This window comes from Nelumbo nucifera, chromosome 3, assembly GCF_055504915.1.
Source record: "Nelumbo nucifera cultivar China Antique chromosome 3, China Antique-T2T, whole genome shotgun sequence".
Taxonomy (NCBI): domain Eukaryota; kingdom Viridiplantae; phylum Streptophyta; class Magnoliopsida; order Proteales; family Nelumbonaceae; genus Nelumbo; species Nelumbo nucifera.
In genome coordinates, this window is record NC_142651.1 from 6,943,844 (window position 1) to 6,958,356 (window position 14,513).

Consider the following 14,513-nt stretch of genomic DNA (forward strand, 5'->3'; position numbering starts at 1 on the left):
TTTATCAAAGAGCGGAAAGCCAATACAAATACCATCATAATGTGTGGGTGTGGGTCTTACCACAAACACAAACACCAACAGAGCGATCTTACTCTTTAATCTCTTGTAGTATATGGTTGCAGTTCTAGGATTGTCAGCAGCCAAAAGAATTTTGTATGTTCCAACTTTAAGCCTCTCTCAACACTCAACCGGATCAAAGGCGCACTCTTGGTTGATCTTTCACTGTTTGCTTTTTATTTTTGCCAAATTATATTGACGGGACATGTTTGTTGGTGGAACTGATGAAAACACACCCATGCAGATGCATATACTGTGAAAGACAAAATTAATTCATCTTTTTATTAGCCAAATTAACCCCATTTCACTTGGACATGACCCAAGGTTTTGGGCTGGATCCATGAGAGAAGTCTCTGCCTCTCTGCATCTTGTTTCAAAATTTGTTTACTTTAATTTAATCTACGTTGTGGGGGATCTGAATGACTTGTAATGGATGTTTTACTTTTCCTTTAATTTCTTCATTTTCTGGTTGCTTTATTTTTCCTTTTTTCTGTACTATCTAATTAGACTAATCATCTTTAACTCATTTGAAGATTAATTGTCATCAGCAACACTTTGGTGAATTTTGACATCAAAATAAATATAATTTAATAGAAAAAAAAATACTGCAAGATATTGCAATTTCCAAACCAGTTTGTACGTTAGATTTTAGTCAATTCAAAGTATATACAGTACTGAAGTGAAGTCAAGGAGTTTGGACAACAATCGACAGCGGATTTCCATCTAGCTCGTGACTTCTGAAACATTAATTTGCTTGGAATCCACAGCTCCCCCCCTGATGGCAAAAAAGTCCTCATGGTGTCAACATTCTTGCAAGGAATTAAGCAGATCGCACCCACGAATCAATGGGCATTCCTCCACCTTCTCCGCTGATTGTCGCTCACACAATCTGTGGATTGCAGCATCGAAGAATTTGGGCTGCACGGATTCAATCCGATTCATTTCAATTGGATTCGGATATCCATTAGCTATAATCGGATCAAATCTGTTCTGAAAATATCGTCCATTTATTATTTGGATCAAATTCATATTCCGCTTGATTTCTTCCAATATGATCTGATTATGTATAAATATATAAAATACCAATTTTTTACAGTGTATGTTTGTTGTTTTATATTTAGCTTTTTAAATTCATGTTAACTTTTATATAGATTTGACCCCCATTTGGAAGTGTTTATTAGATAAATAAGTGCTTATAGGATAAGCGTTTATGAGTATATGGTGAAAAAGTACTTTTCTATAGGCATTTTGAAAATTATGTGACAGTTCAGAAACATAATAAACACTTATCGAAAAAAACATTTAAAAATAAATTACAATTCAAAATGAGCTTATTTTCTGGAATATATTCCATTAGTAAATAAAAATGTTATTTATTTGTTTTGTTTATTATGTATTCTACTATAAGATATATAGCCTGTCATATGTTGCGTTTTTGCAACATGACCTATCATTTTCCGGATTTTCATATTATTAATATGTTATATTTCTATCACCTATTCTATTATTTTCCTTGTGTCATATCTATTTCATGTGGTATATAATATAACTTATTATTGTATGAGACATCTTTGTCTGACTCAGAGAGAACAAGATTGTTGGATCATCAGAACTGGGAAATAGTAGCTAAAATAATTTATGGGTTGCCAAGTTCCTACAAATGCTGGCTAGGTAAAACTTAATTACCCCCAAATGACCAAATATATAGATTTTGTGACTCATGCTTTTATTGTTTTATGCTTATTTTGATAAAATATAGTTTTAAAAGATAATATGGAATTATTTTATTTTATTTTTTATATTTTATATTTAAAGAAATCAAACAACCAAGTTGGACGGCTGAACCTTTGAGTCCACCTAAAGACAGAAATGGTCCTACATCTAGTTTAAATCTGCGGATAATACTGTAAAATTTAAGAAAAAAATAAAGTTCACTATATTTTTGTCCCTGATATAAATAATTTTTTTTATTAAAACATTTCAGTATTTAATAATATTTGATATTATATATGTTGGTATTATTTTATTCAAAAATAAATTGACATTTTTGTTTTTGGCAAAAACACCAAAACTTGGAATTTTTAACCCATGTAGGAATAAAATCAATTGGCAATAACATGTTGACTGACAAGGTGCAAATGGATCGATGGTCCGATCTGGTCCGAAGTCTTATCCTATTTTGTTGGATTTGGATATCTCCTTTCGGATCTTTAAATCTGATAGTAAGATCCGATCAGAAATTGGATTCAGATCCCCCTTATCCGATTCAAGGTGATCCAATTTGTAAATATATTATTTATATTGTATTTTAACAAACTTATTATATTATTTATTTTTTATAACACACATATACATATATACATATTATATATATATGATGAAAATAGTTGAAAAGATGCTTGTATTTTTTTGCTTTTCTTTATTTAAATTGTTATATTTTATTTTTCTTTTAATAATTTATTATTATTTTAAATTAAATCGGATTAAATCAGATCCAAATATCCGACTTTTCCATTGGATTCAAATTCAAATCCGTGTTTATAAGATGCAATCAAATCTTCAGATTGAATCTAGTCTTACTAGTATCGAATCATTTTTTAATATACCCTAATTCAAATATGATCCGATTCATTTATCCTAAACTACAGTTAACATTTATTACACTACACAAAACACACAAACTTGTATTTATTTACTTGAAAAGTTGAGATGATATTTTATTCATCGCTTGTAATTATCAATATTTTCAACCTGTCATTGACATGATCAGTTAGATTGTTGACCCATTCACCGGCTTATCATTTTCTATCATGGTATCGCATAAAACAGTTGAACCAGTGATGCTGCATTACTCAACAGCACCTATGGGGGATTCGATTGTATCATCAAATAAATAAATAAAAATAAAAAAACAACCGGAAGAAAAAATGTTTCAGCCTCTGGGCTGAGTTTTAAAACATTAATAATTAATGAATAATACTCTCAGGTCCTTGCACTTGGGTGTGGAGTTTAATTAAGGCACAAGTAGGGCTGTCAACGAAATCCTAACACTTGTTTTGAAATTTGATGCCATTAGTTTAATAAGATAATCTGTTTACATAATTGGATCAATTTGGATTTTGAAACTTGCTACCGTTTAACGTTCGTATTGGATGTGATCCTGTTAAGATCTAAGTCTAATTAAATGTAATATGATATGTATACACATCATCATGCCTTATACCAATTATATACGGTTGATTATATGAACCCTATTTTTCCATTCCGTTATATTATAATTTTGAAAATCAGATCGGATTGATGGACCCGAGAGTCGGTTACACAATTAGTTTCGTTTCACCCTAAAACTGTTTTTTGACCAAAAATGACTTATCTACGCGGTTGAATTATCTAACCATCAATAAGAACAACGGTTTTGGCCATTTTTTATTTTAATTATATTTTAAATTAGAATGAACTGACCATTTGAACTGATGGTCGGACCATTTGGCCCAAGAACCGGACTCCAAAATGGTTATGACTTTCGTGTCTGATCCAGTTTTTAAAACCTTGTGTTATATTGTGTCATATTCATTATTAAATTATAGGTGCTTAAATCATCTCTTATTACATCTATTCAAAATTTTAAATCATTTTCAATTTGCCCCTATCTCTTCTAACCCCTTCAGCTTGCAACATATTATTTTTTCTAACAAGTGTGTTAGATGGTCTTCTAAGCATGTGACCAAACCATCTCAATTTGATTTTTCTTATTTTGTCACATATTGGATTTATTTCTATTACCTTGGTATGACTTCATTTCTAATACATTCTTTCTAGTTTTACCACTCACCCCTCCAAGCATTCACATTTCTTTCACATCCATTGTTTTGGATATATTTGCTTCTTAATTGCCCAACTATATTATACGCTTTTTCCTTTTAGCTGAATTGGTATTTGCCCTATTACATACTCTGGATGCACTCCTCTATCTTTCTCTTCTTACACCAATTCTTTGCAAGGTTCAAAGTATTGATACATGTAATGTGATGTGCAAAAATTGCATTTCACACGATTAAAAGGGGCAAAGCTCATAGAAAAATGTTTTTATCTTACAAGCTTTGGATCAGGACATTTCTAAGAAGGCTATTTTACATTGAATATGGCCATTTGTCCTAAATTATTGGATTTAATGTATTGATGACCTGAAAACTGATGTATTGGTCGATACACATCCTATGTTTCAATTTTTTGAACCTTGGTTCTAGGGGTGACATCTCTTCAATCTCTCTTTTGTAATGAATTGTTCAACCAAAATAACTATAGACATCACATTGAGTCAAGGTTTTAAAAATCGATCCAGAATCAAAACCGTTATAAACACCGGTTTTTATGATTCGATCATCCGATTCAAATGAATGATCCGTTTTAACAAGAAAAAGAGTAAAAAATCATTGAATGGGTCAATAATTTGACTGCCATAATCAACAGATCGTTGACCATTTTAATAATTTTTTACTAGTGAATGGTTTTAAGGTAAAATAGAATTAATTGCCTGAATGATACCTGAGCGGAACAATCCAACCGTCCAAATCTAAGGTGGTTAAAAAACATTGCATTGAATTATTTCTTGGTCTCCAAACCTAGCCTAGCTATACAGTGAGTTGCAATCCACTTATTACTTTACATCACATATTTCTGTTTTACTCCTACTTTTATTTTTAGACCTTCTCCTTTTAATGTGATTGTGTCCTTAGTTTCATCAATTAATACTGTCTATTACATGCATCAGGCAGCATGGGACCTCCTCTTTAATACGTTCAATGAATTCATCTTTGACTTGTTATAAAAAATTATCGATGACAAGTGCAAATAGTAAATTCATTTTTTTATATTTATATAAATTATTTATTTTATATTTATAAATTAAAACGTTTTTTAATCTTTTTTCTTTATTTTAAAGGCAATGAATGAACTAAAACGAAATCCAAGTCTGACCCAAAATCCGATCCAAGACCTAGATCTCATCCGACGTTTTTTATTCTTATTTATCCATTAATTAGATGAGGTCCAGGTTGTATTAATAATGTGTTGATATATAAAGATGTGACATTAGGGAGCTATGGATTTGTTATTATTTTTTTTTTGGTGCTATTTGGACATTTACATTTGTGGAAATATTATAGACAGTCTTGGGTTGGACAGGAAGGAATTTAATGGGGGGCGTAATGGGGCCAAATGTAGAAACTACTGGGTTGGTTCCTAGATTCAAGCCAGCCAGCTTTTCTTGACTTTGTGTAGCTTTCAGCTAATAACGTCCACGTCTATGGTCTATTATCATCTCTGGCTCTATGCAAACTTCGCATTTTCATTCTGGCATCCCATCTCTCTCATTCTTTTTCCTTTCTCTTTCTCATGATTCATTATCACAAAATAGAATTGTTAAATGGGGCAATAAGTTAGAGCAGAAGAAAGTCTTAAAATCAACCCAATTTTCTCTTGGAATAACGCAATAAAGAGGAAATGACCTCAAAATCAAAATCTTTCTGGTAATGGAAACAATATGGTCCATACGTATGTAAATTAATTATAACCTTATGTAAAAAAGCAGAAGCGACTTAAGGGCCGTTTGGGTTTTGATAACAGCTGAAGTTACTCAACCGACTTACTTATTGATTTGGGATAAAATAATCAAATTCAGTTGTAACGATTAAGGAGTCTATTATAAGGCTTAACTTAGTGTCGTTTGGCAAATCCTTTTTGAAAGATCTTTTGGAAGATCTGACAGTCAAAGGACATAATCAGATTTTACATAGCAGTCTATAAATTGTTTGGTTAGAAGTACTCTTTCCATATAAAGACGAAACAAAAACAAACAGTCCGTGCAAAAAGACACGCCAATCGATGCTAATTGATTGGTTGTAAGTTTTTCGAGTATCATGATATCATAGTCCAACCCATTTACTAAAGGTCAAAGTAATAAAATTTTTAATTCAATCACTTTAATTGTTATCAAATGTCACTGCCCCAAAGTAGAGAGCAATATTAGTTGCATTTACATTTTTCCAAGGGCAAATTTTGTATAATTTTTTCTTCAAAACTTTTGATGATTTAAAATAAATCTTAACTCTTGGGTAGGTGCCAGCTCATAATTGATGTCGCGCGTATTAATGTTATAAGTAGAATTGTTTGAAATTTGGAATTATTGTAAATCTACATTTGAATTCAGAATTGTGAGGTGGAATGAAGTCTACTTATCCTTTAAATAGATTTTCAGGGTAGAAAATTTTATCAAAATACAAGAGTATATTATATCTTGGTTTTGATTTTGGTAAATAAAACAAGCAATAAAAATGTATAAGGTGGGGCAAACCATAAATATCCTAAATAATAAAAAATATAATTGAATTTTTCTTTTTTTTTGGTTTTCGTGGAAAATGTGTTTTGATATTTTGCCATTGGAATTAGATGCCAAGAATATGAGCATGATTATAGGATAACTGGTATTGTATTGTTGAAGTGTGATAATAATCCACTAATGTGAAGTGAGTCAAAAAGCCGTCAGATTAGAATAAGGGATACAGTAAGGCCCCACAACGGTGACTATAGATTGATTTGACGTTCATGCATTATACATAGTGCATGGAACATCAGTGGTGACGTGGCATTGACCAAATTCTCCCACTGTCTTAGTCTTAGTCTTAGTCATACCATTAACCATAACCATAGCTAGCTAAGCTGTAAGAGTAATAGCTAAGTTGTCTTAGTCTCTCTCTCTCTGCAGCAGTTAGCTAGTTATAGTTGAACTAACTACTCACCCCTCACATTCCAATTGCGAAATACATGCGACGACTGGGTCGTCGGTCTTCCTCCTCCACAAACAAAACAAACACACCCTCCGTATCTACTCTTCTTCCATTTGCTTTAAGACTTGTATAATCTCTCTATTACTAATTCTTTCCTTCTTCTTCATCTTAATAAATAACAAATAAATAATAAGGGCATATAATAGACAAGAGAAATAACAGACGCAAGACTCTCTCAATCTCTCTCCATTTGTACACTTTCGTCAAGTTTTCTTCTTTTCCTTTTGCTTGCTGTTGTGTTTTGGAATCCATTTTTCTATGTAACACGGAAGCTCAGTCACGGGTTTTACTCAGTCGTAGTTGTTGTGTTTGAATTTTCTTCTCCTCTTTTTTCTGTGAGACTGATTTTGGTTAAGGTTTTCTATCTATTCTTTTATTTTTTAAAAAAGAAAAGAATAAAGCTATTAAATTTCAAGGTGAGGGAGGAAAAAAAAAATTGCAGCTCTGGACTGGAGTTCTGCAAGTGCAAACATATAGAGAGTCAGAGTCAGAGTCAGATTCAGAAAGCGGAACCGCTCACTTTTTATCAGCTATTTATGCGAAAAACGAAAGATCACCATCTTCGACGGCCTTTCCTGGAACTATCCTTGCATGGGTTTCAGGTCTGTAGAGTCTCTGCTGTTGTTGCTCCGACCGTAAGATGTTAGGGCAAGAAGGTGAGGAGCGTAATATCCCCGTTGCCACCCGCAACCGCAAGACCTATTTACGGTCCGTTTCATGGTCCGACCGCTCTCCTTCCGGCCACACCCCAAAACCACTACCCAACACCCACACCAACGGCAGTAAGGTCCGCTCCTCCCTTCCACCGCTCCAGCCCCTTTCCATCTCTCGCCGTAATATAGAAGAGTGGCCCAGGCCCGGCTCCGACGACCTCGGTGAATGGCCTCATCCCCCAAGCACTCCCGGCTCTAGGTCCGTCAAGCCCCTCTATAACTCCGATTCCGAGCACCCCCCAAGAGAATTCCAGCTCAAGAAGGACAAGCTCGCCTTTTTCGACAAAGAGTGCTCCAGAATTGCCGACCACATATACCTCGGCAGCGACGCCGTCGCCAAGAACCGAGAAATCCTCCGCCAGAATGGTATCACCCATGTGCTTAATTGTGTAGGATTTGTCTGCCCCGAGTACTTCAAGAGTGATCTCGTCTACAAGACGCTATGGCTTCAGGACAGCCCATCGGAGGACATCACCAGTATCCTCTACGATGTCTTCGATTACTTCGAAGATGTTCGGGAGCAGGGTGGGCGGGTCTTCGTCCACTGCTGCCAGGGGGTCTCCCGATCCACCTCCCTGGTCATTGCCTACCTCATGTGGAGGGACGGTCAGAGCTTTGAAGATGCTTTCCAGTATGTCAAGGCTGCACGCGGGGTCACTAACCCCAACATGGGTTTCGCTTGCCAACTGCTGCAGTGCCAGAAGCGGGTACACGCCGTGCCGGTGAGCCCGACTTCTGTGCTTAGGATGTACAGGATGGCCCCGCATTCTCCATATGATCCCCTCCACCTTGTTCCCAAGATGTTGAGTTATCCAGGCCCTCTAGGTCTTGACTCTCGTGGGGCATTTGTTGTTCATGTTCCTTCCGCCATATATGTCTGGACAGGGAAGAATTGCACCCAGGTCATGTCCAACTGTGCCAGAGTGGCTGCCTGTCAGGTCGTCCGTTATGAGAGAGCGCAAGGTCCAATTCTGAGAATTGATGAGGGCGAGGAGCCTGCTGACTTTTGGGATGCTCTAGCTAGTGCTCCGCTTCTTAGTGACGATCTTGACAAAGTGGCCGGCAAACTCGAATGTTCTGTCGGTAAGGATCAGGTTGCAGCGGCAATTCGTCTTGGGGTTGGTGGGAAGAAGGTGGATGAATATGATTTGGACTATGAGATTTTCCAGAAGGCGCTTTCGGGTGGTGTGGTTCCACCTTTCTCATTATCGGCAACCGGTTCGGAGACCCATCTTCCTGCCAGAGAAAATGGTTGGGACCGGCTAAGACGCAAATTAGCTAGCGGTCTGATGAAAGAACTTGTCATATCATCCAAGTTAACATCTAATAATAGTTCTCAATCGGGTGATACACCGGATAAGATTATCGGTACTACGTTGCAAGAAATGAGGAACTCCCCTGTTTCTCCCGCAGTATCTTCGCCGCCACCATCCCCTTCCTGTGGTTCGCCCGGTTCATTTTATTGTCATTCGAATGCCAGTTCAAAGCCCAATTCCAGGTCTCCTTCGCCTGCACCTTCACCATCAGATTCTTCAAGTTCGTTTACCTTTTCACCCGCTTCCTCTAATTGGTCGGATTTTTCCTTCTTATCTTCTTCTCAGCCATCACCTTCAGCGATGGAAATTCAAGAGACATTTGCCCATAACAGTCCTCAAGCAGAAAAGGCCTTTTTTCCATTCAAAGAGACCTATCCCTCTCTTGGAGGGGCATTTGATGCTGAGCATGCTTTGAGAGTGGAAAAGGCTTGTTTCCCACATAAGGGGGCTTGTCCCTCTCTTGCAGAGCGCCGAGGAAGTAACCCTCCAGCTTTAGTGTTAACATCATCAACCGATAACCCAACTCGACTTTCCAAGTACTTGGTAAGGTCAAGGTCCTTTTCCCTCCCTGACTTGGAAGAAGATGTAACGAGGGATAGTGGATGCAACCAGTTGAAATCTGAAGCTTTTTATGAAATAAACAGAGGAGAGCAAACATCCAACTTTGAGCAGTCCGTTTCTCACAACAAAGTACAGTATAGGGTAGAAGATGAGAAGGAATTTGATAATGTTCTTCTGGCATCGTGTGCTGCAACTGGTGGCAAGGTTTCAGAACTAAAACAACCAGCTCTTTTCCACTGGCCTACCATGGAAAAGGTGGAAATGCAAAGCCCTGGAGTTCTTGATTCTAAGTCAGTGTTCCTTCTGTTAGCTCCAGATGTGAATTTGGAAAGAAGTAAGCCTAAAATTTTATATATTTGGGTAGGGCATAATGCTTCATTTGACAAGGAGCAGATTCCTCTAATTAGCAGTTATGATGCAAACGAGGATAGTCATATCCACTGGGAAAAAGTTGGCAGATACTTCCTTAATCAAATGGATCTTCTACTGGATCTCCCCATTCAGGTATTCCATTCAACTCCTGGTTCAATGTATGTGCTTATATTATGACTTTCTAATACCCTTTTATGCGTTTAGGATCAATTGAAACTATTGTTTGCTTAACAGCAAAGAACAAATTTTCATGGCCTAGGATTTGCATGAAACTTATCTTGCATTATAGACCGAATAATTGCTGGACATGATAAATTTGTTTTGGTAGATAATGATAGGTATTAAATATATAAAAAGAAAGAGTATCCACGAGTAGAGGAAAGCATTTAATTCTGATCATGATGGAAAACGTTTCATCTATTAATTTGTCTTGGAATGGCCTGATTATGTATTTCTCAACACAGATAGATGGTTAATCATACTATGATACAACCCTGTATGGTCCATCCCCATGTACAAATTTCAAAACCAACTTATCAAATAAAAAAAAGTGTAAAACCAACTTTGGCACTGAGGCAGAAGAAGAGAAGGCCTTGGAATATCATGTTTAAATTGACAAAGGATGAGAAAGGATGCGTGTCAAGGACTGCATATTGGCATAGTCTTATTGCATGTTTATGTTCATTGTCAACATGTAAAATTATTATCGTTATTAGAACAACATTCTTTATCCTTCCATACAATGAGGATAAATATAGTACCTATGACAAATCAGTAAAAGGCCATTACTCAATGTAGGTCCCATCTATCTGGGGTATTGGGATGAGTGTACTGGATATGGTCGTGCATTTTTTTTTTTGTGTGTGTAAATTTGCTGTTCTCAGACTCGAACCTGCGTTCTCACACTTGACATCCCAAGATTTTACCACACCAAGTAATGGCCCCTTGACACTAAAATAGCAGTAGATGCAACATGTCATGAGAGAGCAACTGCTGGAAGTTCTAGCTTCTATCAGAATAGACATGCAAAAACACATTAAGTCATGTAAAACAAAACCATGAAAGGATGAGCAAAGGAAAATGAACTAGAATGGAGACTTGTCATTTATTAATTTTCTTTATGGCCATTTGCTGAGATATGAGGTTATATCACAGGGAAAGAAATTATATTACCCAAATTAACCTCATATTTCAGTGTTCATTAATTCTAGTTATGAACCATACGATGTTGAGAAAGTGAGTTTTGAATCTGACAGCAAACAATATAGACACGGTATGGAAGGTTGCCTAGATTGTAGATTCATGTTTTTCCCACCATACAAGGAATTGTTGATATGAACGTGTATCTAAATGCAAGAAGATCACCACATTTTGTGGATCACATTCTTCTGAATCTCGATGACCATTACCTGGTGTTGGTCCTGGTTGTTTGGTTCTTGGTGGAGGTGAATGAGTAAAGATCTAACCTCTGGCATTTTCACATAAAGTGACGACGCTCTTAACCCCGAATTTGTGTTTTCACACTTACCAGCCTGAGATTTTACCATCACATCTTAGCAATAACCACTATTCTTGAGAGCCATTATCTGGGAAGAGCCACTCTTAGAATATGTAAGGGATTAGGAATCTTGGAGGGTTGTTCTTGAAGTGCAGATTGCAATTTGCAGATAAGTGAGAAGTTTAGTGTTCCATCTAGAGACACAAGTTTTCAAGAATTTAGGCCATGAACACTTTGGCCTCAAGTTTAGTGAAGTTAATGGTAGTGGATTTATGTGGGTAAAGGGAACCCAGTAGATTTTGGGATGCAGACCCAAGGTCCATCCTGGTAGAAGTTATTTCATTCCTCCATTTAGGATAGTGTAAATTGCAAAATTTAGTTTAATTCAGCTAAACTAGTCTCTGATAAATGATAGGATTATTTGGGCAATTTTGAAGGTTGAGAAAGAGTGTAGTTTATGGTTGAGTTGGAGTTCCTTTTCAGTTTCATAAGTGTGTGGTGGGTCGAGGACCATGCTTCTCCTAGGGTTATCTTTAGCTGGACTGAGTTCCCCAAGCTATCCTTAACCATAGCCGTCAATTGTTTTGTATGTGCGAATGCAGAGAAACCTGCAGAGAACTGTTTCCTCTTTGTTGTAGGAGTCTCAAATTTGTACTGTTTTGTAGTCTTATGGACTTCAATTATCTTCCACTTGATTGATGTTGGAACATTTACCTTTGGACCATATATGGAAGAAAAAAATCTTAAAAATGAAAAATATGAAGTAGCTAAAATATCACTAATTGATTCATAAGTCTGTTGTAGAATATGCTAGCTGTTCTTTCCTTTTGAACAGTTCTGAAAAGTTTAAAGGGCATAGGAATGTCATGCATTAAAAGTTAGTGATGAATCCCTCTCCTGCTCTTTTGAGCAGTGAGGAACAGAGGTGTCAGAATTTATAACTTAATAGTATGTGCTGCCCCCAGAATTGGCGTAGCCCCATTTTCTTTCATGAACCATAAAAACGAGGGGGGAAAACATAGAGTTTCTCTAGCAGTTGGCTATTGCTATTGAATGGCCTGTGGTTAAGAATATTTCCTCAACAATTGTAATCAGACCTAACAGACAATAAATCCACATTAATCAAATGAACAGAATCATCTATTTCTCTTTTTTTTCTGATAATTAACAATGTTGAATTTCATTCATCATCAAACAGCTTTGCTGATCCCAAGGACCAGACAACCGTACAAACAGCCTTCAGCCTTGGGCTGACCAGAGAAGAGTGTAATAGAACTTTTAGATGGATATTACAATTTAGCTCTGAAAGTGATACTCCCGATTTACAGTCTCCTTCAAGCATTATGTTGTTTAATCCAGTTTCAGCGAGCAATTTTAGGCCCTGTAATATAGCTGATAGATCAGCCCTCAAAGAATTGCCAACTCCTACAAGTCCTGAAAGGCTTGGTTTTAAAAATGAAGGGATACTATGTAAACTATGACTCTCAATGGCATTCCAACCAAAGTTCTGAATATTAAAAAGTACCATGATATATATAGGAGTTGCTTCCATCTTTCTCTTAGATGAGTATTCCTTTCCTTTAACAACTGCCTTGATTCATAATGCTTCTTTTTTCAAAATTTTATCTTGATTGGATTGTGTATATATTTGCCTTTGTGAACATTTGATTTTTTTGTGGTTGTTGGCTATTTTGAGCTGATAGAATAGGCCTAGTATCTTGACATCAGTCTTCCATGTCATAAATAGGTAGTCAGAGAAGGAGAAGAGCCTCAGCAACTCCTAGACTGTCTGAAGCCTCAACCATTTCTAACATAAAACAGGTATAAGGGGAATACAGATGCCACATCTGAGAAGGTAAATGAAGCTGATTACCTCTGAGCATCTGGGTTCTTAAGATTCCTAGCCTGATAGATCATTAGCAAGAGTATAGGTTGCAGATTTTGTCAGGAAAGTTGGCATCCCAAGCAGGGTAAGTAAGTTTATCCGCATGTGTGATGTATGGTAGAGATCTTAATTACCCTACAACAAAACACATGTATAGAAAGCAAGTCCGCTCTAAATTATAGGAATTAGAAATGATTTATGGAACTGGGAATAATAGAAGTTTATTTTCCTATTTTTTGCCCCCAAAGCATCTCTGCAATGGGTTTTCTGGTCTAAGATGTAGAATCAACGGCAAAAGTGTTGCTGTTTGAGGGGGAAATGGACCATCTATTCTCAAGGGTTCTCTTGGGATTTTTTTCCCTCATCTTTTTTTCAGTCATAGTGTTTTGGCCGCACTTGTTTTTTTCCCCTTGGATCAAGATGGATGACAGAAATTCATTAAGTAATCATGCCACAAAATTGGATATATAAATTGAGAAAAAGAAATTGGGAGACCATGACTCAATGGGACCAACCCCAATTTCCTAGAATGGTTTTTGCTATCTACTAGACCTGTTCATGGGCCAGGCTCAGACTTGGCATGTGAAAATTTGAATGGGCCCAGCCTGAAGCCCAAGCCCAAAACAGTGTAAAGCCAAGCCTGAAGGCCAGCCTGTGAACAGGTCTACTATCTAGTTGATTGCAATCAGGGACAACAAAATGTAATAAGCGTTACTAACTTACTACACAACTGCACCCATATTACCCATTCATTCAGGCTTAGTTTGTTTGCGGTGTAGATATCATTTGTCTGGTGTAAATGTATGGGATTACAATTAGGCTTTGTAGTTTACGTTGACTTCACATTTGATTGCATATATGTTCAGGAGTGATGCGCTCTATTTTATGAGAGAGAATTGATGTAAGAGGAAGGTGGTGCAAATTTTGCATCAGTTTTTGGGATGCAAAGTTTGCATTGCCAGTGAAGACAGATGTGACAAAAGTTGCAATTTTTGTATCAGGTAGAAGTACAAACGATAGCTATAAACAAATGGATACAAAACTGAACCAGGTGCAAAATTTGTAGGCGTTCCTTGTATGTTCTCTGAATAGTGATGTAGCTGTTCCATAAGACATGCTGAAGAGTGAAGACTGAAGCCTGCAGGCATTTTGTTTTCCATGAATACTTAATATTTTTCAAGGCAAATATCTGAAGGCGACACTCTTCAATTATTAGTCAAAAGCATCGTTTTCTCGAGAGTCGTCCCAATTCAATCCACCAGACCT

The 14,513-nt window shown here is 36.6% G+C and overlaps 1 protein-coding gene across 3 annotated transcripts; it reads left to right on the forward strand.

The window, feature by feature from the left end:
• Positions 1 to 6,948: 6,948 nt before the first annotated feature.
• LOC104593052 (protein-tyrosine-phosphatase MKP1-like) lies at positions 6,949 to 14,469 on the forward strand. Of its 3 annotated transcripts, none has more exons than XM_010252710.3 (2): positions 6,949 to 9,996; positions 13,110 to 13,706. In XM_010252710.3, the coding sequence occupies exons 1-2, from the start codon at positions 7,543 to 7,545 to the stop codon at positions 13,176 to 13,178; spliced, it is 2,523 nt and encodes an 840-aa protein (XP_010251012.1). In that variant the 5' UTR covers positions 6,949 to 7,542; the 3' UTR covers positions 13,179 to 13,706. The 3 variants fall into 3 exon arrangements, with proteins under 3 accessions (XP_010251012.1, XP_010251013.1, XP_010251014.1); XM_010252711.3 differs by lacking the exon at positions 13,110 to 13,706 and adding an exon at positions 14,249 to 14,469 and having other exon boundaries at positions 6,973 to 9,996; XM_010252712.3 differs by lacking the exon at positions 13,110 to 13,706 and adding an exon at positions 12,561 to 12,924 and having other exon boundaries at positions 6,975 to 9,996.
• The last annotated feature ends 44 nt before the right edge of the window (positions 14,470 to 14,513 follow it).

What these genes read in the sequence shown, in the direction of transcription:
- LOC104593052 (XM_010252710.3), top strand. Translation starts at nt 7,543, where the DNA reads ATGTTAGGGCAAGAAGGTGAGGAGCGTAATATCCCCGTTGCCACCCGC. An exon ending in TACTGGATCTCCCCATTCAG is followed by an intron (nt 9,997 to 13,109) that starts GTATTCCATTCA and finishes TGTCATAAATAG; the next exon opens with GTAGTCAGAGAAGGAGAAGA.